Raw genomic sequence first — 24,848 nt, 5'->3', positions numbered from 1 at the left:
AATACATGCCCTGACTTCTTCATCACCAAGTCTGGGTACATCCCAACTTCTCTAACAGTTCAACAGAAGTAGCAGTACAAAGGACGCATCCATTTTGAGTAACAATGGAAGATGCAGTTGATTATACACACTGGATGCACAGTGGGATGGAGACATCAACCTCTAAGAAGGGCTCTAATACTGACTGAGCCAGCTAATATCGGAATGAAAAACTATCAAGATTCAACTGCAGCTGTTTGGACTGAAAACCTACGTGAAGGGAAAATGCCACTTGGCCTTGTCAATCTACCCATCAGTCTATAAAGGGGGCGCAATCAACACATTGCACATGTGGACAAACCGTACTGCCTTTAACCTGAGCATTCCTTTTAAATGAGATACATTCCGGTCAGATACACTGTTCAAAAGTGGAATCATCATCATTAGGCATTGAGCAACAGGGCAGATTTATCATACATAATTCAATGCTTTGCAGTTGAACCCTATGTGGTGAACAATTAAACAGCTAACTAGAGAAGCATGTTCTATTAACAGCCCCATCCTCAGTGAAGGTAGAGCCCAGCATTGCATCTGCTTGATAATGTGGAGAATTGCCCAGGGATGTCCCATCCACAAAAATCAAGATAAATCCAGTCCAGTGAATAATGACCACTTATTCAAACATTAATAAAGTGTTGGATGGTGTCTTAGCCACCACGAACCTGCTTGCTAATTCTCAAATTGGCTTTCACCCAAAACTATCAGCTCCTTATCCAATTACAAACTTGATACAAGCAGACAAGAGGAGAGTGAGAACCCTGACATTAAGGCAGCATTTGATGGATTATAACAGTCAGAAGGGCCTAGTAAAACTGAAATCATAAAGAATCAAGGGGAAAACGCGTCTGAATGATTGTGCCAGTTGATGACCAATTAATTAAACTCTATGAATTTGTGACATCAACTCCGTAGGAGTGTCCCAGACCTGACCATCTTCAGTTTCTTTACCATCATCATTAGTCCATTATTAAATTCCAAGTAGAGATGTTTGCTGATGCCTACAATTCTCAGTTCCATCCATAAGTAATGAAGAAACCCATATCCATACAAACTTGATCAACATTCCAACGTGGATTAATTAAACGGCAGACAACGTTACCACACAAATGTCAGACATAATCACCTCCAACAAAATAGTGTTGAAGTTCTTTCATATAGGAGTATCACCTCTGAGGTACTCTCCTTATCAACATATTTTTAGTTGTTTTTGGGGTGACAGGGAAGAGTAAGGGCTCAGGTACAGTGCACTAGTGATCACTGAACAAATCATATAAATGTTGTACTTCTTGGGCAAGTTCAAGTCTAGGTATTATGTGAAGAACACCTTCTGAGCATCTACAACATCTCAGCAATATGACAGATTATTTGCCACTTGCCTGGCAGCTACAATGACACTCAAACAGGTTGACACCAGCATTGACAAGGAGTTCAATTTGACTGGCACTCTAGCTACCATTCTGAACATTCACTTACTTCAACAGCTGCACATTTATTACCATGCCAAGCCTTGTTTCTAATTTGTCAAACTCTATCACTTCCAGCATCTGGAAGGGAAAGGGCAGTGGGTATATAGAAATGTTACTGTCTGCAGTTTGAATCATACATCATTTTCAATTGGATATATCACAATTATTTTTATCATCAAATGTTTAAAATATTAAACATCTTGCACAAAAGGACTGGGATAGTACATTTACCACAGAACAATAGTAGTTCAAGATTGCTCCCTTCAGAGACATTTAAAGATTGCATTAAATGCTAACCTTGCCAATTTTAAGAATAGATTTCTATAACAACATCTTACATCAATGTAGCTATTCTCTATCAGCAGCCTAACAAGGACCATTCCAGTCAAATACTGAATATTTGATAGGGTAGTGGATGGCAAGGTGGGATTAATTTGTTAGCTTGTTTGTAAAAAGATGCATAAGTGATTAGATGAAGAAATGCAAAAATGTAAACACAAAAATAGAATTTAATTCATGGGGTGTAATACTTCACTGCACTGGGCAAGATTCCCAATAAAAATTTCAAGGAATCCAAAACATTACAAGTTAACCAAAGGAATCCTTCTGAATTCATTTCCTTGAGATATTTGAGAATTATGGGTCTTTCATATATATTAAGAAAATGGAATGCTTTTGTCAATCAGATGTTAGGGAATAAGCTTCACATATGATGAACAAGGGTTGTACATATTTCACAATCCAACTGAATAGGACATTTCCTCATCTATATGAACCCATTCTCACTGAACTGCACCTTTCTACATTTTAGAATAAATATTAGTGAAGGAGAAAAGTATAATTGTGGGGCCAACAGCAACAGTAAGTTTTATAGAAATCTAGGTATCCATATTTACAATATTTTAATCAAATATGTACCAAATATAACAATCTTCACATACAAGCAAGAAAAGATTAATGAGACATGCACAAACATCTTAAAGTAGTTTTTAAAGTGCATAATCCCATTCATCTTGTTCACATATCTGAAGTAACTGATGTGAAAAATCTTTGCTTGCATTTTAAAAGCTTTCAATTATGTCTAAAATAAATTATACAAGCTGCAAATTTGTTCATTAATGTTCCAGCAATTTCAATACACTGCTAAAATCAACTCCAGTTTGCACAATGACCCCACAATGTGGAATAAAAATTCACCTATACTTAAGAGCTAAAGTTCTATGTTTGTACCTACCCTTGTGTCTGTCCATTTTGCTACTGTTTGCAATGAATGACATCTCCTCCGGCCAACTCATATCTTTGTTGCGAACTATTATAAGAAATGCAGGATATCAGGCTGATAGTATTGTAACAAAGTTTGTACTTAGGTAACTGGAAAGTCACTAATGACAAAGTATTCTGAATTTAAGTTTTGCAATTCATTTCTAATCTCTCCTCTAAAGTCTAACCATGCATATAAAAAGAGAGGATTAACTCAATTCATGTTCCTTACTTTTTGATGTTTTACTGCTGCTGGGAAGAAGGAAGGAGAATTTAAAAATCTAGAATAACGGATCCTCTCAATTCTTTTATACTTGATGTGGGAAAGTACCTGGCCATCACTTAATGCAACTGCACAGTAACAAATCTGAGATCAGGAATGTATTGTTCTGGGAAAAATAGGCTTGAAGAGACACCCGCTTACCTACCACAACTTAGTTAACTGAAATTTAAGCCTGCTGCAGGCAGTTATTTTCAAAGCTTGATGTACACAAGGTTTTTATTGAAAATGTAAAAACAATTTAAATTTTCTTTGCTAAAATCACCAAATAATGGTGATTTAATTTGAAAACAAATTAGAAATAATTATATAAGCCTCAAATATTGCAACACTCTTCAGAATGTTTTAAATTCTGAACTCTGTCATATGAACTGTAACATAAAAATATTAGTCGTTTTAATATGTTAATTCTATCCAAACAATACAGATGTGACCATGTACTCAGCAACTTGGAAATAAATGATGTACTCTTCACTAATAAGCTATGGATAATAAATACTGCCTCATCAGTTTCGCCCATACCCAGAGAACAAATTCAAGCACATTTACAGTAATTGGGTTAATTATTCTTTTGAAAAAATATCAACAAATTAAAGGAAGTGATTTAGTATAGCCCTCAGCTATTTGGGTAACAGAATATTTTTGACTGTGAAAGAATGACCTGGTAATGAAACAGTATTTCCAACATATTAAAATGTATAACTGCAGACTGCCACTGATGATTAGATAGATTATAGATCACAAGTTTGGAAATATAATGTGGCTGAAGTTTCAAAGAAAAACTTGGTTTTTTGTTTTAAGGCAAAAATGCTAAAACCAGATTTCTGAGATGTACAGTGCAGTTGTTGTTTTTGATTTTGCAACTGTGGTTCCCAAACTTTCAATCACTGGGATGTTTACCTTATTTTATCTCAAGTCTTTTTAAAGTTATCTGACAAAGATGGTCTGCTAGAATTGGATAATAATTCCATTATTAAATCATACAAGAGTAGGATAGCTCAACGTGGATTAGATGTGTCTTCATGTTTATATACCAGGATCTTTCCAAATTACTGACTAGATGCGTTTTGTGACTTGGATCCAAGGGAGTTGAGTTTTATGTGAACCACAAAATTATTTTGACAGCTTCAACTGCACACTAACTTAAATTAAACATGAAAGATATGATTGCGTGACTGTGATTCAAAATGTATGTTCAACTAAGAAAACATGGGGGTAATTAAAAAAAAGATTGTGAACTCCATACAAAGGTGGTATAAAAAGAAAGCATTCAAATAACAACTCAATTTATTTCAGCCAATGTGTGGCCTATTTATGCAGGCATTTTGTTTCAGTGCATTGTTTAAATAAAAGATGAAAGGAGATCATAGACTAGTGAATGAAAAATAACTTTTGAACGTGTTGCTCTACTGCATGATTTATTCAACAGAGATAACAGGTTTAGCTTCTTTACGTTTTAGAGGACCTTGTTATATCATACCACATTTAAAAATAAAACAACTCCAGAAAGTCTCCCACAGTATCTCCTTTTTTACTTGGGGGGGTGTGAGGGGACCATTACTATTAAAAAAGAACAAATCTGTGGTTGGTATAGCACCATAGCAGAAGGACTTTATCTTACTCCACCACTCTAAGCAACAATCTCAACAGTGAGTGTGTAATGGAATGTAGTGTTTACAATCATCCTGATACTTTATTTGTGGACATGAATTGTGACACTAAACACGCAAGTACCAACTCATTTCTGACCCTTGTTGCAATATAATGTTACTTCATCCTATTAAGCATTTTATTCAGCTGGATTATTAAAACACAGTTACTCAAAAAATATTGAGCTTAGAATTTTATCAAGTCTTTTGTACGTATTCTGTTAAAGTTTCAGTGAGTAATTGATCTACCAAAGCAAACAAAACATGAAATACTACTTTAAATATCAATAACTAATGGTATTTTATAGAAATTATGCAAACATTTTAAAAATCATGGTAACTGGAAAACAAATGAGACTGGAGATCCATTTGTGAATTACTGTTTAACTCAATCCAATTAAGAATATATTTGGATTCTGAATTAACAATTATTTGATTTAATTTAAAAAATCTTTGTGTTGTTCTTGAAAAAGATTGCTTTTACCTTCAATCACCAAGTGTTGCTCATCTAGAATTTTTAAGTCTTCCAAAGTGTGATCCTCATCATCCAGTAGTGCAAGGTAGTTCTACAAAATAAAATTGTTCTGTAACATGATCATTCCAAAACAATGTAATCCTAAGGACCTAACATAACAAATATTAATTTACCTCACTGTTGTACAGCCACAATCGCATATCTTCCTCTTTTATTCGAAGCCGCCGGGATAAGTATTCGTGTATATCTTTTATTGTTTGCATTCGGCTAAAGCAGCCCGTGTATGCTAGTACTCGTTTCATTGGTGATGATGGCGAAGGTACATTTCCTAAATGCACAACAAGAATTTTAACGTGAAAGCATTCAAGGCATGATAAACCGATAATTTAACATGTTAATACCAGCCCAGCCTGTGCTAGAGAATTCTTTTGGTACTAATGGCAAGACATGGTAGACAAAAACATTTTTCCTGCACACATTTTGCCCTTCTCGGCTTTATTCCTTCTTCAGGTTTGAAAAGGATAAAAGCTCATTTAACTTCTAACAGCAAAAATCTGATTCAGGAAGGAAACATTGCAAAGCTTTCTCCTGCCTATACTTATTATGCTATTTTGCTTTTATTCTTTCAAAGTATTTTCAGTTATCAATCTTATACAAGTCACTGTCATTTGTTGCTGTTCATCAATAACCATATAACAATTACAGCACGGAAACAGGCCATCTCGGCCCTTCTAGTCTGTACCGAACGCTTACTCTCACCTAGTCCCACTGGCCCGCACTCAGCCCATAGCCCTCCATTCCTTTCCTGTCCATATACCTATCCAATTTTACTTTAAGTGACAATACCGAACCTGCCTCTACCACTTCTACTGGAAGCTCGCTCCACACAGCTACCACTCTCTGAATAAAGAAATTCCCCCTCGTGTTACCCTTAAACTTTTGCCCCCTAACTCTCAACTCATGTCCTCTTGTTTGAATCTCCCCTACTCTCAATGGAAAAAGCCTATCCACGTCAACTCTATTTATCCCCCTCATAATTTTAAGTACCTCTATCAAGTCCCCCCTCAACCTTCTACTCTCCAAAGAGTAAAGACCTAACTTGCTCAACCTTTCCCTGTAACTTAGGTGCTGAAACCCAGTGTTATGATACCAGCCCCCTCCTTTGTGAGAATTGCAAGAGCCCTAGAAAAGGGGGGTCAATGACCCAAAAGAGAGAGAGAGAGACAGGCTGAATGGACACAGGAAATGGAAAGACATTCCACTGGGACAAAAGCTGGTGACTGTGGCATTGTTCTCAGGAGACACCTGGGAACTGCAGACGTGCCAACTCGCAGGGACATTGTAAAGCCCTCGGGCAAAGTGGGCTGGTTGAGAGAGAGAGGTTGCATCACCTGCAACCTGATTGACACCTGAGATCCCGTGAGGCAGTATAAAGAAGGGTCTGAAAGAGGACGACCCTCAGACGCACCAAGGAGACACCAAGAAGCACGATAACGCTTCCCGTGGGAACGGGAAGCCATTTTGAAATAAGCCACGTGCGTTAAATTCCGAATGCGGGGTTTGTGGCTGGAACCAACGGAAGATCGCTTTTAACTAACAACGGGGAAGATCGCTCCCCTGATTCCACGGATGTTTCGGGCAAGTTTTTCCGTTTATCTCTCTCTCTCTCTCCAACACGTGAAACCAAAAGGGAAAAGCCTGCAGACTTCAGAGTGACTCTTTATATTTCCAATTGGACTCAGTATTATATACCCTAGACAACGAAAGAGCTTATTTCTGAGTGATTATTAATGTACCTGCGTTTTAGATTGAGTATTGACGCATGTTATCTGAATGTTTGTATTAACCTTAATTTTTGTGCCCCTTTATTAATAAAACTTTTGAAAATAGTAGCATCCGACTCAGCTGATCCATCTATCTTTGCTGGTAAGTTACCTGGTTACGGGGTTTTCGTAACACCAGGTAACATTCTAGTAAATCTTCTCTGTACTCTCTCTATTTTGTTGACATCTTTTCTATATTGTCCACAATACTCCAAATTTGGCCTTACCAATGCCTTGTACAATTTTAAACATTACATCCCAAGTCCTATACTCAATGCAAATTAATAGTTTATGATTCCTCATTTCCAAGCAATGAAAATTATAAAACCACCTATTTACATGTTCATAATTATATGTCTACTATATTGATTCCTTTCCATATAAAGACTGAGTAGAGGAATGATTTAATATAACAATTTCAATTCAATCAGAAAGCAACTGATTCAGTTATACTAAGATTCTGATTGCCTTGTAAAATCAACACTTTTACAAATTAGCTAATAAAAGTTTATATTACAAGAAATTACTTTCTCCACAAGGCAAATTTTACTAAAAAAGCTATTTAGGTATAGAATTTTATTACTGTACAGGTGTCCCCCGTTTTTCGAATGTTCGCTTTACGACACCTTGCTGTTACAAAAGACCTACATTAGTTACCTGTTTTTGCTAACAGAAGGTGTTTTTGCTGTTACGAAAAAGGCAGTGTGTGAAAAAAGGCAGCATGCTCGCCGAGCAGCCAAGCTCCTCCCCTGGAACTGCATTCTAGCCGGCACTGCTTAAACACAGATGTGAGCATCTGTGCTTCATGTCGATTTATTTTGTGTATCCGTTAGCAAGATGAGTTCTAAGGTATTGGAAAAGCCTAAAAGAGCGCGTAAGGGTGTTACACGTAGCGTAAAACTAGACATAATAAAGTGTTTTGATTGTGGTGAACGAAGTAAGAATATAGAGAGTTTGGCTAAGGGTTTGTGGAAGTTGATGAAGATGATGTTGAAGAGGTTTTGGCATCCCATGACCAAGAACTGACAGATGAAGAGCTGATGAAGAGGAAAGGATAACAATTGAAACCGAACGCAGTAGTGAACAGTAAGTGAAGTCGTCCAGGAACTGAACGTGAAGCAATTGCGTGAGATTTTCGCTGAGATTGATAACACTGCAATGACTGCAGAAAAGTATGACTTTAATTTTGAAAGGGTACGTAGGTTTATGGCATATTTGCAGGATGGTTTGAGTGCTTACAAAGAACCTTGACAACATTTCAGTTGCATCTGAAGCATCTGAGAGCAGGCAGACATAGAAGATGACCTGCCTGCCCTGATGGAAACTGACGACAATGAGATGACACCCCAGTGTCCCACCACCCCAACCTCCGATGACTCAGTCTAACACACCATCATCAGTGTGCTCACTGACTTCCTGATTCCGGTAAGTGAAACTACACTGTACATATATTATTTCTACTTTATATAGGCTGTGTATTTTTATGTGTTATTTGGTATGATTTGGCAGCTTCATAGCCTAACGGTTACTGGAAAGAGTGCTTCTGCCGAGATCGCATGTGCCGAGTGTTTTTGCTGCGAGCGCTTGCGTGAAATTTTTGCTACGGTTGTCAGTGCTGCAATGATTGCAGAAAAGTATTCCTGCTTTATATAGACTGTGTATTTATCAGATCATTCCTGCTTTTACTATATATTACTATTATTTTAGGTTTTATGTGTTATTTGGCATGATTTGGTAGGTTATTTTTTGGGTCTGCGAACGCTCACAAATTTTTCCCTTATAAATAAATGGTAATTGCTTCTTGACTTTACGACATTCCGGTTTACGAACCATTTCATGGGAACGCTCTACCTTTGGATAGCGGGGGAAGCCTGTACTTTAAAGTGTGATATTTGGACATTTCTCTAGACCTGAAAGAATTATTCAATTTTTAAATTTGAAAACAAAGCCAAATCAGTGCCTTTTAAACCCATTGCTCCTCTTCAGTATTCCTGAGGAATTAAGGTCAAACATGACTAAACAGCAAAATGGACCAGTAAATTATTGTGTTCTATCTTACAATACTTGTTCTTTATGTGGAAAGGGTCAAATCTCAATAGGATTATCACAGCACAGCACTAACAGAACACTCTTCCTCTAAGTACAGGCAAAACTACACATCCCTTAAAAAAATCAGACAAAATAATTATAGAATAGAATGACAAAGGCCAGTGTATGATGAAATTGTGCAGTAATAAAAAGAATAAATTAAATTTGTTAAATGTGCATGATTATCCATTTTTCATCAACTAATTAAATTTTCAAAATTAAAATTGCTTGAAAATTAACTCCTTGCAAAAGAACACAGTAAAGAATAACCATTTAATTTGCAAAGATTTGATAGCTAAATTACATCTTTAGGAAATTTATGAGCACATAAACTACCAAAAAAATATTGCAGAGGCTATTGCAATTAAAGCTATTGTATAAAGAAAAAAACATTTAAATCATAAATTAAAAAGGTATAGATGTAAGATTCCAGCAAGAAAGTGGATCAGTAAATTTAAGAACAATTTTATAAAAACATTGCAGGGTAAGAATCAGAAAGTTATCATTTGAGGTTTTTCCAAATGCTGCTCAGGGAAAGAAATTAGACATAAAATATTATATTTCATTCAAGAGGAAATGGAAGAAATATAAATAAATTCCAGGTTCTGCATGTTATCTCTCTGCATAATCAACCTAATTTTGGTAATTACCTGGTCGAATTTTATTTGGCACTAAAGTTATTCAGTGTATTAAATTGGATTACTGTGGCCAAAACATAAGTATTGCTAGACTATCATTTTCATGGTCTTCAATTAGTGAAGGAAATTGAAAGGATGACAGGAAAACTAAGAGTTTACAATTTCTACTATATTTTCCTGAAACAGCAGATCAAAATGGTCACAAGGTTTAAAAAAAATCTCAATGATAACTTTCAATGATAACTACTAACTTGATTTGTAAATGAAACAGGTGGATTTGGCACAAAGCAACTAGAAAACTAACAACTCCCATTCTTGCTGCAGTCTTACAATACCTCCACGATGAGGAAATGCTCTCAGGCTCATCATACCCATATTGACCCAGATGTTAGACTGTTGAGTACGTGTGGCTGGTTGTTGTCGCAAGAAAAGAAGGTAACGAGGAAACAACTCGAGCTCTGCTTGATTTGTTGTTGTATTTTTAATTACCTATAAGTAAAAAAAAAACAAAAATCCACAACTTCAGTTCTAATTGCAAGGTTCATGCTGCTTCACTGCTGCAAACAACAAATTTCACAATGTATGCTAGTGACGTTAATCCCGGTTCTGATTCTGCAACAGTGCTGCTATCATATGACATTGCTTAGACCATATATTGTAACATGATTTTCTATAATTTTACAAGATTTTAAATAATAAATGTCTGAGGAAATAAATTGGTGAAACTACATATAATTTGCTTCATAGAAAAACAGAGCAAAAAATGTGCACATTCTGAACTGCATACCAAATTATTCAAATCTTTGCAGACATCTTCAACAATGAACAAAATAGAGAGCAAAAATCTTGATAATTCGTTTATCACGATACAGTGTGGAATAGGCCCTTCTGGCCCTTTCAGCCAGCCACCCAGCAACCCCTAATTTAACCAGGATAATCAAATTCTACATTTTGAAATTGTATTAATTTTAAACATTCATATTTATTAAGTTTGTGCAGTATCCCAATATGGCTACCTTTTCCATATACGATTTCTCATCTCTTGTCTCACGGGAAATGACATGAGACAATGAATGAGATTAAAGTTAAAAATCATTCCTTGATTGGCTTAACCATTTTGTATAAAGATAGGGATTTAGAACAAACTTGCTTACTTTAGACCTCTCTAATCATTACCTCAGAAAAAGAAAAATATAAATCTAGGCATGCCATGTTGCATCATTACAAAACACTGGTTAGACTGGACTTGGGAGCATTGCCTGAAGTTCTGAACACCACAATACAGGAAGGACATGATTGAGTTAGTGCACAGAGGAGATTCAGGGGAATTTTACTTGAATTGGAGAATTTAGTTATGTTTTTCCCCAAATTCTACATGTACCACCTGACTTGCTGAATATTCTAGCACTTTGTTTTTATTTTAGGTTAATCCTTTGACAAGATTCAACTTTAAAAAGCACTGTATACAAGGTAAAGATAACTTACAGGTCTAGGTAGTGATAGGTTTGCCCCATACCAATGATACAATGCCCTCCACACAGGTTCTGGGACAACTTCATAGTCTTTTCCTTGAACCAAAGCTGGATTCCGTTTCAAGCGTCCACCCTCTAGTGTTAACGTAGGAGCCTTTAAAAATAAATAACTATTTTTATAACATGTTATAAAACATATATGAATCTTGTGGAAGATCTATGCTTCTAACAGTCCTTGCATCACTTTTCCTGGGTTATCTTTCAAGTGTTTGTGCATTTAACAAAGGAATTGCAGGAATAATGTACAAATCAGATCTTAGAAGTCTGCAAGTAATAATGGCACACAGAAAATGTACTAACTAGATTCTAAAACCAAATCAGGGTTACTTTCTATTTGGGTATTTGGAATTCTGGAATATTATTGAAGGTGACTGCTGGAAGTTATCAAACTCTGTGATGAAAAGCATATGGGATCAGAGACTCAAGTTGGACTATACACTTGTATAAAGTCTTGTAGCTTATTAAGAGGAAGGAAGTTTATGGTGGGAAAGAAAAAAATCGTGTTCAAAATTCCTGTAAGTTATTTGGAGGTAATTTCTCCTCACCTAGTATTGGAGGACCGACATGAAGCATGAATAATCACAAGTATTGCAAGGACTGTAACAGGCAGCACAGGAACGTATTTAGTGATGTGATGCTGAGTCACCTCATGCTCTGTCATCATGTATTCTGAACCTGACGGGGTAGTTCCACCCCAAGTCATCATATTGATGAGTAACAGTGTTAAAGCAGTTTGGATCCTTTGGGAACATATTACAGATGAAAGTATTGGAGCCATGACAGGCGGTTTGTTTCTATCATATGGATGGGAATGGATCCCAGAGAGAGCAGCTCAACTTAGGTATACAGCATTGGATAAGATGTGGTCATAAATTGTAGAGTAGGATGTGATGAAGATATTCATGAATTCCAGTTAAAATTGGGTTTAAATGTATTTTAAACTTCCCAAGTAACACATTTGATTTTAAAGGATTACTTAAACTCATTTTCATTATTTTCAAAAAGCTCTCCCCTCAAAAATCAGACAGACATTCGCAAAATGCTGGTGGAAGTCAGCAGACCAGGCACCATCGATGCTGCCTGGCCTGCTGAGTTCCTCCAACATTTTGCGTGTTGCTTGGATTTTCAGCTTCTGCAGATGTTCTCGTTTGCCCTGAAAATCAGATTCCAGTTTCAAAGTTTTGCTGGTCACAGACAATTCAAAGGTAATAAAAAGAGCAATGGATTATACTATTTCTGCAGAGTAATACACTGCACATATATCCAAATATTTCCTATTATAAAAGTATGATCCTACACAATAGATAAATGAAAATGTTGAGTAGCTTTTAACACACTTAAACATCCTATAAATAGAACATATCAGCTGTTTCTTCAATATTTAGATTCATTATATTTTGCACTGTACCCAGTGTTGAAAAACAATCAATAATAACTTTACATATATTCTTTCACTAATTAGTCACTAAAATTTCAATATAAGTTTTCAGAATGCAGAATTTGTAGCATGTTTATCACAGGAAACTTAATCATTTTCCATCTTTGAAAACTTTATATCCATACCTTTACAGATCCTTGCATTACAAGTGATAAGTTATCAATAGCTCCTGGCTTCTGTGGACCGAGTTGTCCTAAAATGTTCCCATTGGCACCCAGGAAGCATTGACCATTGTTGTCCAAACTGTTGTACTGTCTGGGAAAGCAAGCATCAGTGCCAGCTGGACTAGACTGATACAAGCCTGAAAAAAACCCAGAAAATATTCTTAAATTATCTTCATATAATAGTCAGGGTTTCTTGATAACTGTTAAAAACCTCAAATATAGTAGGAACAGCCTAATTAAATTGGATGGTTGGCGAATGAACTCCGAGAACTTGAGGCAGTTCACAGCATATGCTACTTGCCATAGGCCTGCAAGTATTTATTTCTTTTGATAAAGGCAAATGTGTCCTCTATATCATGCAGATTTGGTTTTATTGTTTGTACCTAGTGTTTCTCTCATTTGATATACTTGTATGCTGATAGAAGCTTTGATTAAATCCCATTCTTATTAAAGTTAAAAGACCAGAAAAGGTAAAAGCAGTTTACTTAAGGTTTACTGAATTACCCAATGAATGCATTGTGAGCAAAGAGTTTAAAAAAAAGCTGCTCTGAATATAACCTTATTTCAAACGTAAGTGAAAGATAAATGTCATATTTTCACCAGGATTATCCTGCAATCATGGCTCTTCAAGAGTTAGTGAATACATTTAGTTCATAAATATAAATACACACACACACAAACACACTGATTTGATATCAAATCTATTGAGAGCTAGTGTAAAATCACTCCATTTCGCAGCTGTCCTAATTTCACAAATAACTATCTTTCCTATTTTGAAAGCAATAATTTCCACTTATCATTTACCTGTAAACTCTCAAAATATGGTATTTGCTACTTCTTTTACTCCACTTTTCCCAGCAGACTTTCAAATCCTCTACCATGTTCAGTTGGGTCTAAGTAACCCTATCATCATGTGGACCCGATTAGGTTCATGAAAGCAATATTATCACTTGCTGTATTACTAGAATAGCGCTTGAATGCTTAATACGGTATTCAATATTTATGAAATGCATCTTAAATTAGTAATTTTTCAGTTGCTCAGTTTAAGAAACTTGATATAATCTTTTGACTTTACTATGATATGTGCAAGAAACAAGCTAAATGTTAAGCTTTCAACTATTATGCACAAACTTAAACTAAAGTTACCAGTGCCAGTGCTCTCAGATGCTTCAGATGCAATTGAAATGTTGTCAAAATATTTTTCATCTGGAGAAGTAAAGGAATTCTGTGTTCCAGGTTTGTCCTCACCCTGATCCACAACGTGCAATTGGTTTTGGCTTTTAACTAAATTCATTATTGAAGAGGGTTCTATTATGACAGGTCTTGTTTCCTAAAATAAAAGCAGGAAAAAAACATGAGAATTGAAAGGTGACAACCACATTTAACAACATCTCAAACCAACCTTTGCACAATCACCATGAACTCCAAGTTTCTTTTGACTCGTGCAGATTTTGCAACTAACAAGGATGCCAAAGGATTTTCAATTTCAATTCCTCTTTTAAAATAAGCTGCTTGAATTTCAAGGAGAACTTAAGGTGATTAGCCTAAAAAAAAGTATCTTGATAATCAGTTCCTATGAATAGAAACAGAAAATGCTGGTTCTGACAAAGTGTCTTTGAATCAAAACATTAACTGTTTCTCTTTACACGAGAAAATCTGCAGATGCTGGAAATTCATGCAACACACACAAAATGCTGGTGGATTTGGCCTGCTGCGTTCCACCAGCATTTTGTGTGTGTGTGTTACAACTGTTTCTCTTTCCATAGATGAAGCCCGACTTGTGAAATATATTCTACCCCCCCCCCCCCCCACAATAATAATAACCAGCATCTGTTGTTTTTTTCCAAAATCAAAATACGATAACTGCTGGAAATCTAAAATAATTTATACAGGTGTTTCAGTATTTAGAATATCTGGGCACAAACCTAGATTTTGTTCTCAACTTGGAACGCAAACAGCTTGCCATTGTACAAAACAAGCTCTGTTATTCTTGTAATGAAATCAGAAGTATTTTCTTTTACTCTTCCAGTGTACCAGCAATTACTTAAAAATGACAAAAGATTCTATAACTTGGTAGTTTAAATTGCTTATTAAATTATAAATCACAATGAATTTGATGAACAAAATAGTAACTAAAAGACGTTAAAAGAGAATGTCATGAATTTTTGAAGGGAGCATTAGAATCAATATTAGAGACAAACAGGTTGCAGATTAGAAAGCAATTTCTGAATCAATCACTCTTGGTGATTATACTGTTGTAACCGAGCATGACTAACTCTATGCATTATATAGTCACCTTTGACTGAATACAATTTTCCTTGACATTTCCTTGCTTTTACGAGGAGAAATTGCTTTAGTTTCTATTTCCTTTCCTCTTTAAACAATTTGTTTTCTGAATAAATTATACAATAGGCTGCTATGAATCATATGCCTTAATCGACTCCAACTCATTGGATGTCATACTGATGTCAATACAGATTGATTTTTGAGGTATATAGTGTCCTTAGTCTATTTGTTTTGCCAGAGGTTTTAAACCATTTTCAGATAATTGAAACGAACATCTCATAAATCAAGAAAATGTACTTGAAACAATTATTTGGTATATTTTATCAAAAATCTTAAGTACTTTCTCAATCCACCATTTGAGCTGAACACTTTAGGGACAAAACAACAAACTGCACAATATTCTATCCACCAAACCCTTACCCACTCACTTAACCTATCTATATTTCACTGCAGACTCTCTATTCTCTGCACAATTTGCCTTTCTATTCAAGTTAGTACCATCAGCAAATAAATATACTACCAGTCCCCTCTTCTAAATCATTATAGTTGTGGGCCCAGCATAGACCACTGCGACACTCCGACTGTCAACCAGAAAAACACTTATTTATCCACCTCTGCCTTGTATTGGTTAACCAATTCCTAATCTCTGTTAATATATTACCAACTCCATGCAACCTTACCTTATGGATAAATCTTATATGCGGCAACCTTAATGAATGCCTTCTGGAAATCCAAATATACAACATCCACCTGTTCTTCACTATCCATTACGCTTGTTATATCCTCAAAGAACTCCAATAATTTCATTAAAAAAGGACCTGCCCTTCCTGAATCCATGCTGTGCCTGTCTAATGGAGCCATTTGTTTTGCTATTACTTTCTTAATGATAACTTCAAGCATTTTCCCCCCGAACATAGATCATTTGCCTTTTACCTGTGTCCATTTTATTTTAAAACAGTGATGTGACATTTGCTGTCTTTCAATCCAACAGGAATTGCCCAGAGTCCAGAGAATTTTTGTAAATTATCACAAATGTCTCTACTATAACTTCTGCCTTTTCTTTTAGTTTCCGGGATAAATTGCATCAGAGCCAGGGGCTTGTCTAAATTGAGGTCCCCTAGTTTGCTTAGCACTATTTCTTTAGTGAGAGTGATTGCATCAATGTCCTTGCCTTCCATTATAGCTCTCTTTGGCATGTTATAGATATATCCTCCATTGTGATGACCAACACAAAATAATCATTCAATGCCTTAGGGATTTCTGCAGTACCCAATTTTGATACACCCCCACCCCCCCTTATCAACATCCAAGGGGCCAGTGTTCACTTTAGCCATTTATTGTTGCTTTATATATTTATAAATAAACATATTCATAATATATATGGTTGTCATAGTAGCATAGCAATTAGCGCAATGCTATTACAGCTTGGGGTGTTCTGGAGTTCAATTCCAGCGCTGTTCTGTAAAGAAAAATTCAATTATACTGTGATCACTCTTTCCAAGAGGATCCTTTACTGCAAGATTGTTAATTTACATGTGTCACTGCACAGGACCAGATCCAAGACAGCATTTTTCTTTGTAAAGCCCTGTCTCAAGACTGCGTCGACCAAATTGATTTGCCCAATCTATGTTCAGGTTAAAGTCCCCCATGACACCTGTCATCCTAGTCTTGCATTACAACCACATTACAATGTACTTCAAAAAGGAATATTTTGGTGTAAGTATCTTTTTTGTGGCCCTTTAGGTTAAATATAAATTTATTACTAATCTGATAAATTGTGATTGAATGGATCATTCCAACCAATTAAAACATTTGGACATTAACTACATTATGGGAAGAAAAGAACATGAAGACAAGAGACTGTAGATGCTGAAATATGGAGCAAAAAAAAAACTACTGGAGGAACTCAGAGGATTAAGCAATATATGTGGAGACAGAAGAATGTTGGCATTTAAAGTCAGAGTCCTGCATCAGGACAGAGTATAGAAGGAAGTAAGGGGGGAGAAAATGGACAAGTAGAGCCAGGTGAGGATAGGTGAGAACAGTAAGCTAAGGGAGCAGAAACCTACATGGAATGGCTCATGACAAACATGAATATAGCTTTTGACAATGTAACGGAATGGTTTCATTACAGCAAAAATGAGAGGATTTTTCAAATGTTTATTACAGTACCTTAGCTTGTAAAATGGGATAATTGAAATACTTTATCTCCAATAGATGAAGCAACAAGAAAAATAATCTGTGGTCAAATTGTAATGACAGTTCCATTAAATTTATCTGTAGGATACTTGTTGATCCCTGATGCTAATTTGGATAATGGAATACGAGTTTTAGAAGCCACAGCAAATATTAAAAGAGCAGACTGGTTAAAATACACGACTTCCACACTGATCAGTTAGAGATACTGAAATTCCAATTCCATATTGATATTACAAGAAAAAGGCTCCATAATTTTTTTCCAATCCTGATTAATGGTCTCAGCCTGAAACATTGACTATTTACTCTTTTCCATAGATGTTGCCTGGCCTGCTGAGTCCTTCCAACATTTTGTGTGTGCTGCTTGGATTTCCGGCATCTGCAGATTTTCTTTCCCATAAAATTTTATTTTGTTTCAATTGAAACTTAGTGAACAAATTTAAATAAAGGCAAAAAAATACTATTACATGCTTTTAAACATGCTAGCTTCCATAAAATAAGTATATTGCACCAGATAGTCCCTGGCTATGAGCAATCATCTCGATTTCACACTCTTTTCTTATTAGCTTGAGCAAAATTATTAACAGTAATGATAATTAGTTTGAAATACAGAGAAGACCACAGCTGGTATCAAACATTACAAGTCTGAATTTACATGTATTTGCTAAGGAAACTGTAACTAAGGAACATGGCAACAGGATAGTCATAGTTAACATCACTAACTTTTTCTGACATTCACTGACAGCGCTGCTAACAGATGTGTGACATCACCCTGCCTCTACATTTAAAAAAATATTTCTTTGGTTACAAAAATATGTTGGCCAAAGGTTTAACATTTAACAACTGACTTTTTGTAACTTGTAATTGTTATGTCTTGCACTTACTGCTGCCATAAAACAGCAAATTTCATGACATATATCAATGATAATAAACCCAATTCTGATGTGAAGAACTTTCGAACACAGCTCAAATATAAAAGTTTTCATTTTTCTGTTTATATTTAGATATAAACTTACATTCTTGAGGAGACATCAGAATGAAAACTGGAAAAGCCTTTTATATAACTAAAAACTATTCATTATTAAAGAAAAAATATTTAAAAGGTTGTGCAATGCTGTAGAATTTAAAACTAGACTTAGATGGTGCATCAGTCCTTTTCCTAGTAAAATGGGGGAAAAAAAACTTCACCTTTTTGCTGGTTCTCCTCACAGCTAATCAATCGATGCTGTTGTTTTAGGGACAGGATTCTTATAGAATTGGTGTCCAATATTTTATTTACCTGCTATGATGACATGGTTTCCCAGTTAGCCAAAGTGCCTTAAGATCCTGTTTAGTTAAGGTTGCTGACTATCAGGTATTTGAAAATATCCATCAATGAAAGCATCATACACAAGTAGCTTCTTGCATGGACCACACTAGTGATCTCCAGTCATGAATATGGCTTAAGGCATATATGTCAAACTCAAGGCCCGCGGGCCAAATCCGGCCCGCGGTGGAATTATCTTTGGCCCGCGAGATAATATCTAATTACTATTAAAGCTGGCCCCAGTAATCGAAGCGCCTATGGCGTATGATATGGCTAATGCTGAGTTTATTCAGGTACCAGGTTTTCAGGGTTTTTAGTGTTTATTCGGCAGTCTTCTTCATAAGAAACGGAATTTGTAAAGTGAAACACTTTGTAGTTATAGCAGAGACTGAGACACATGAGAGCAGGCTGAAAAAACGGAGGCAACGAAAGCTGCGTTCGCACGCGTCCGACTGATCCGGCCCGCATGAAGCTGCATTTTGCTCAATCCGGCCTGTGACCTAAAATGAGTTTAACACCCCTGGCTTAAGGTAACTGTTCATAGGCTCTCCTTTAGAAGTACAAATAGGACTGCAAATTAATTCCTTGGATTCATTAAGAATGAATAGTTGTTTATAAGTTTAAAAACTCCATATAAAAATGATTTAAAAAATATACTGCTTTGCACATAACAAAACAGTGTATCTGTGTTCACAACTTTGCACTACCGAAAAACATTACAGCTTGCTAATTACTCACGTATTTCACATATTCCTTCCACTGCTGCCACCACTGCACTGAAATCAAAAACCAATTATGTCCAGGTTGTAGACCATGTCTGTTTTCTCTTTCCAACCAACCACTAAAAAAAATAAATTCGGATAAATTAGCAAAAAGGATACGAATATAAGCAGGGATTTCTAAAACTAAACAGGACAAAATTACTCTTGATACTATTTCAACGATACCTTTAAAGGTGGCCCAAGATCAACTCCTTTAAGTAATAATACACAACATAATTTCAAGAATAGGTTTACTAATTAATGTGTTAATCTCATCACAAAGTTGCAATAAACAAATCTGGATTGGCCTGAGGAAAATAGAGTCGATGCCTCCGGCCAGACTCTTCTTCAGGACTGGGCCCGAAACATCAACTGTTAATTCATTTCCATAGATGCTGCCTGGCCTGCTGAGTTCCTCCAGCATTTTGTGTGTTTTGCTCTGGATTTTCAGCATCTGCAAAATCTCTTGTGTTTAAGACCTGTAGTTTATGTTCAGTATTTATTAATAACTTGGCCAATGGGATTTAAAAAAAATTCTTTCTTACTTCTCTTGTGATATTTGTATATCTGTGCACTCATAATGCTACTGTGATACTGTAATTTCCTTTGGGATCAATATAATATCTATCTAATTAAATTGAAGGAGATTGAGATGTACCAGGTAAATTAGACAAAATCGTCATTAATAAAAACAAAATACATCCAAAAGAAATATAACAAAGTTACTGAAACTTTGAAATTAAACAGAAAATATTGGAAAGATTGAGCACTTCAGATTACACATTCATCATTGGTCCCAGCAGATGGTAGGCCAAGAAGGGAAAAGTACATGTTGTAGACTGTACTTTTATGTTTATGCATAAAATTGAAACATGACATGCCACAGATAATCTGAAATGAGTTCAACTGTTCATAATATTTCCCATACCCAACAATCACTAAGTATATTGATAAGTTTAGAAATAAAAACACTCAATTTACTGAAATGTTACTTTCTTACCTCAAATAAAAATCTTAACTTGGATAAAGTATTAAGCTGACCTGTCTAGCTACTGATATTTTATTGGAATACACAACCTGATACATTGTTGGCTCCTGTCTGGCTTGGGTCAGGCAATCAGCTCCTAATGCAATGCTCACTTAGGTTTTACAGTCAATTGTGAGAAGTCTGGAGTTTTGATTCACTCACATGACGCACAACATAACTAAATTGGAGCTAATCCAGATGAAAACTATTGAGAACATTTGCTAAAAGAATAAAACTATTCATTAGTTTAGTATTTATAGATATTTGGAATGGGTTATTGGCTGCAGTCAATCATAACTGCAGGATTTGTATGTGTCCAGGACAAAGAAACACACAGGATAAATCACTGCAGACACTACCCACCCTGCAAACCGTCTTTTCTAAAAGCTTATTTCCAGAAAGCACTAGATGGCTCTTAAAACAAAAACTTCACACCATCTAAAAAGTCTCTTCCCCCAGGCAGTTAATCTGTTCAGCCGCTCTCGTTAGCCTCCTTCCCCCAACTCCACTGTACTGTAGATACTTATAAACCACTTTTTATAATGCTGCTTATATTGTAAATACATGCTGGTATTTATGTAATTATGCACATTTTATTCTACATTTGTATTTCTAACTTTAATTTTATATAATACTTTATTCTTTATAATTGCTGAATGTTGTTTTTGTTGCGCCAATATACCTCAGCAATTTCTTAATACATGTACCATAAATGAAAATGGCAAAGAAAGTTGATCCTTAATTTTTACGTTGGAGAAATAGAGACTTGCATTCAAGTGATCTAGTCTGCGATTTAACAAATTTTGAGATGTACAATAGATATGAATTCAAATTTTATACGAGTTCCCAAGAGTGGAACCAACTGAAAACTGCTGGGTGGTTCTTCTCATACAGACTAATTTTATACTGGAATGCGTTGCCAGCTGCTTTGGTGGTTGCTGACTATCTGGATATGATCAAGAGGGAGGTAGACCTAATTTTAACTGAAGCAGAGATCATACCACATAGAAAGCATGTGACTGTCCAGATAACAGAAACTTCATGCAATCACAAGAATATCAGGGAGAAAAATGCCATAAAAAATTCCCACTTTTTTGGCTCTGCATTTTTTGTCCTGCCTTGAAGTTTAGAGTCTTCTAAAAGTAAATGGGATGTGTTTAGTTAAGATGTTCCATGCAACAGTTTAGATGCTCCATAGAAAACAACTTACTTCCAGTGAATAACCTCCTACTATATGACAGCAATTCGCATTTTTATTAAGTTCAAAAAACAAACAGATGTTACAAGAGAAAGCACCTGATAATTTGTCCTTCTTCTTCTGGTGTTGCTGGTCTTAGACCAAGAACTATGTGACATATCTGTAGATGGAAGCAAAAAAAAAATCAGAATTATAATGAGACAGCTTATTTTCTTTGGGAGATAAATTCCCAGATGACTCTACAGAATAAGCATTAGCATACTGAGAAGTACAGATCAGCCCCAGTTGAAGGCAGGGTTCCATTTCTGAGAACTATTCACAATTGATCTCTCATACACTCATTCATACGTATAGGTGATAGACCAAGTTAGGCATTCATTACCTGAGAGGAAACCTATTTAGAGGAACAGTAAGGTTTTTAAGTGCTTTTCCAGAAATCCTTGATGTCAGAACAAGTAAACATAGTTCAGGTGGCTGATGTGATACTTGCTCTTACCTGACCAAAGCATATTAAAGAAACAGGTGCAACGAGCTGGAATTAATTGTCATATTATTTAAGCCACAACTAGAGTACTGTAAACAATTTATGTCACCCCATTACATGAATAATGTGATAGGGCTGAGTGAATGCAAAACAAATTTTTGAGGGAATAGCAGATTGAGGGTGTAGAATTTTACATCAATCAAGATAATTTATTTTCTAAGTAACATTATTTAATTGCTTTTGAACATGTTCGCTATTTCAATTGTTTTTGGAAAATAAAATCCAATGGGCAAAAAAAACCTCAACAATTTCTCATTACTATACTCATGGGAAAATTATCAATTAAATTATTTTGCACCATCCATATATCCACACCATGGTAGATATACCAAATTGATAAGATTGTCAGAACACAATTTCTAGCATTGAGTCTGAGCTTTGTCCAACACACAAGCGAATGTTACATTATATTGCGAGTCTTCCTTAAAAGAAATTTACTTTTCAATGCTTTTGTTTAAATAAAATGAAGCAGTGTGAGACACTATGCATGCACTAATCATGGACTATCTATCATATGCAGTTTCTGTAACAGTTAGTTAGTACAAGGATATTAGTTTACAAAAATCCACATTTTTCCCAAACATCTACTAACATTTTTAAAGAGGAGGTTTAATTAAGCACAAAATTTAATAAGAGAGGTGACCATTGATTATTCTGAACATTGCGTATCTAAACAGTTTTGCCCAATGGAAAGGAAAAAGTGCTAATTAATCACCGGCATCATTGTGACAATGCTGATAGCACAAGTCCAATAATATAGATAAAAATTCCTTTCACATAATTCATTTCCTGGGCTTATTCACAGAATAAATATCTACCAGTATTTAAATGGGAAACTGCAGCTTCTATCACTGGAGCTTGAAATTCTAACATGAAGTTATGTTAGTCATTATAATATGGCTCTCAGATAACATTTAAAGAGGCAATGTTGACTAACCAAAAGGACATATATTTTTTTTGTATACATTGTTCAGGAGAAAGCTAATACAAGTTAATGATGTAAGGAGACAACATACTGCAACCAACACTCACACTCTGCTTCTCATTACTATTTTTCCAATAAAAATGATAAAAAGGCTCAGGCACTGTGTGAACAAGATTATTGAACAACTATACTGAACAACTGGCCTTCAATTTATTTTTTCCCCTATTTGATCATTAGTTTAGTTTTCCACCAAGCTCAACGTGGTCAGTGGTTAACTTAATCGGGAAATACTGGACTAAATATTCTCTGGATTTAAAAGGATTCTTCATCTCTGGAAGATATTGTTCATCAGAAGGTAGGTGGGTGAGAAGTGGGGTACTTGTGGTGCATCAGGTGTAGACAATCCTTCAGTGCACCATCCATGGGGTCATTCATTACATGTCAATGTACTGTACATGTCAGAACATCATAAACAGACAGTCTGACATCTAACCTCTCAAGCCTAGACGGTGTACCTGCCCGAGTATTGAAGACCTGTTACTAATCACTGGCTGGAGTATTTACGAACATCTTCACCCTCTCACTTCAGCAGTCTGAGGTGCTACCTGCTCAAGCAGGCATTAAAAAATGTCATACCGTGCACAAGAAGAATATGGTAATCTGCCTCAATGACCATCATCCAGTAGCACTTACATCCACTGTGATGAAATGCTTCGAGATACTGGACATAAAGCACATCAGTGCCTGCCTGAGAAGTAACCTAGATCCTCTGCAATTTGCCTACCATTACATCAGGTCAACAGCAGATGCCAATCCTTTGGCTCTTCACTCATCTCTGGAACACCTGAACAATGAAGATGTATACATCAGGATACTCCTCCATGACTACAGATCAGTATTCAACACATCATTTCCTAGAAACTCAATACTGAGCGCCAAGACCTGGGTCTCCTTACACCCCATGCATCTGGATCCTCGATTCTAGGAATGAAAAAGGCCACAGAAAGTGGTGGATACAACCCAGTCCATCAGACCACTGAATACATTTACATGGAGCAATGCTACAAGAAAGCAGCATCATCATCAAAGACCCCCGACCATCTACACCACACCCTCTTCTCACAACTAACATTAGGTAGGAGGTACAGAAGTCTTGGGACCCACATTACCAGGTTCTGGAACAGCTATAACCCTCCAACCATCAGGTTCCTGAACTGGCATGAATAACTTCATTCACCACTATTCTGAACTGATTCCATGATCTACAGACTCACTTTCAAGGATTCTTTGCAATTTATGGTCTTAGTATTATTTTAATTTCCACAGTTTGTCTTTCTACACATTGATGATGTATAGTTTTACATAAAATTCTACTTTATTTCTTTTTTGCCTGTAAGTGCTTGCAAGTAAAGTAATCTCAAGGAAGGTAGTACAAGTTGAGTACACCTTATCTGAAATGCTTGGAGCCATTACTGATTCAGATTTTGGAATATATAATGGGATAGCCTGGGATTTCTGACTCTGAATTTATTTGCTACCAGTAAACAATTTTTGTCTTGCACTTGTTTATCACACATGTACTTAACAGTAAAAATATGACATACAAATCATAACATGAAAATACAATGTGCAGGGTAACAAAAGCCGCACAGAGACATTGGGAGAATACCTGAATCAGCTGTTAAGCAACAACAAACAATGGTAGGCTTTCAGACTCCCACCTACAATGTTGTGTTTTGATCAAAAGGCTACA

The 24,848-nt window shown here is 35.8% G+C and overlaps 1 protein-coding gene across 2 annotated transcripts in view; it reads right to left on the bottom strand.

Moving 5' to 3' along the window:
- Positions 1-24,848, bottom strand: part of usp32 (ubiquitin specific peptidase 32) — a 142,428-nt gene that overhangs the window by 20,027 nt on the left and 97,553 nt on the right. The window contains exons 11-19 of one of the 2 annotated variants that reach the window (XM_073053493.1): positions 21,725-21,786; positions 19,379-19,481; positions 13,999-14,182; positions 12,814-12,989; positions 11,204-11,344; positions 10,054-10,207; positions 5,343-5,497; positions 5,179-5,260; positions 2,740-2,814 (exon numbers count right to left, since the gene is read on the bottom strand). In XM_073053493.1, the coding sequence (XP_072909594.1) occupies positions 2,740-2,814; positions 5,179-5,260; positions 5,343-5,497; positions 10,054-10,207; positions 11,204-11,344; positions 12,814-12,989; positions 13,999-14,182; positions 19,379-19,481; positions 21,725-21,786 (1,132 nt within the window). The remainder of the gene's footprint in view (positions 1-2,739; positions 2,815-5,178; positions 5,261-5,342; positions 5,498-10,053; positions 10,208-11,203; positions 11,345-12,813; positions 12,990-13,998; positions 14,183-19,378; positions 19,482-21,724; positions 21,787-24,848) is intronic. The other variant, XM_073053494.1, reaches the window with a different exon arrangement.

This window comes from Hemitrygon akajei, chromosome 8 (assembly GCF_048418815.1).
Source record: "Hemitrygon akajei chromosome 8, sHemAka1.3, whole genome shotgun sequence".
Lineage (NCBI taxonomy): Eukaryota > Metazoa > Chordata > Chondrichthyes > Myliobatiformes > Dasyatidae > Hemitrygon > Hemitrygon akajei.
This window is presented reverse-complemented; position numbering and strand designations above follow the sequence as displayed.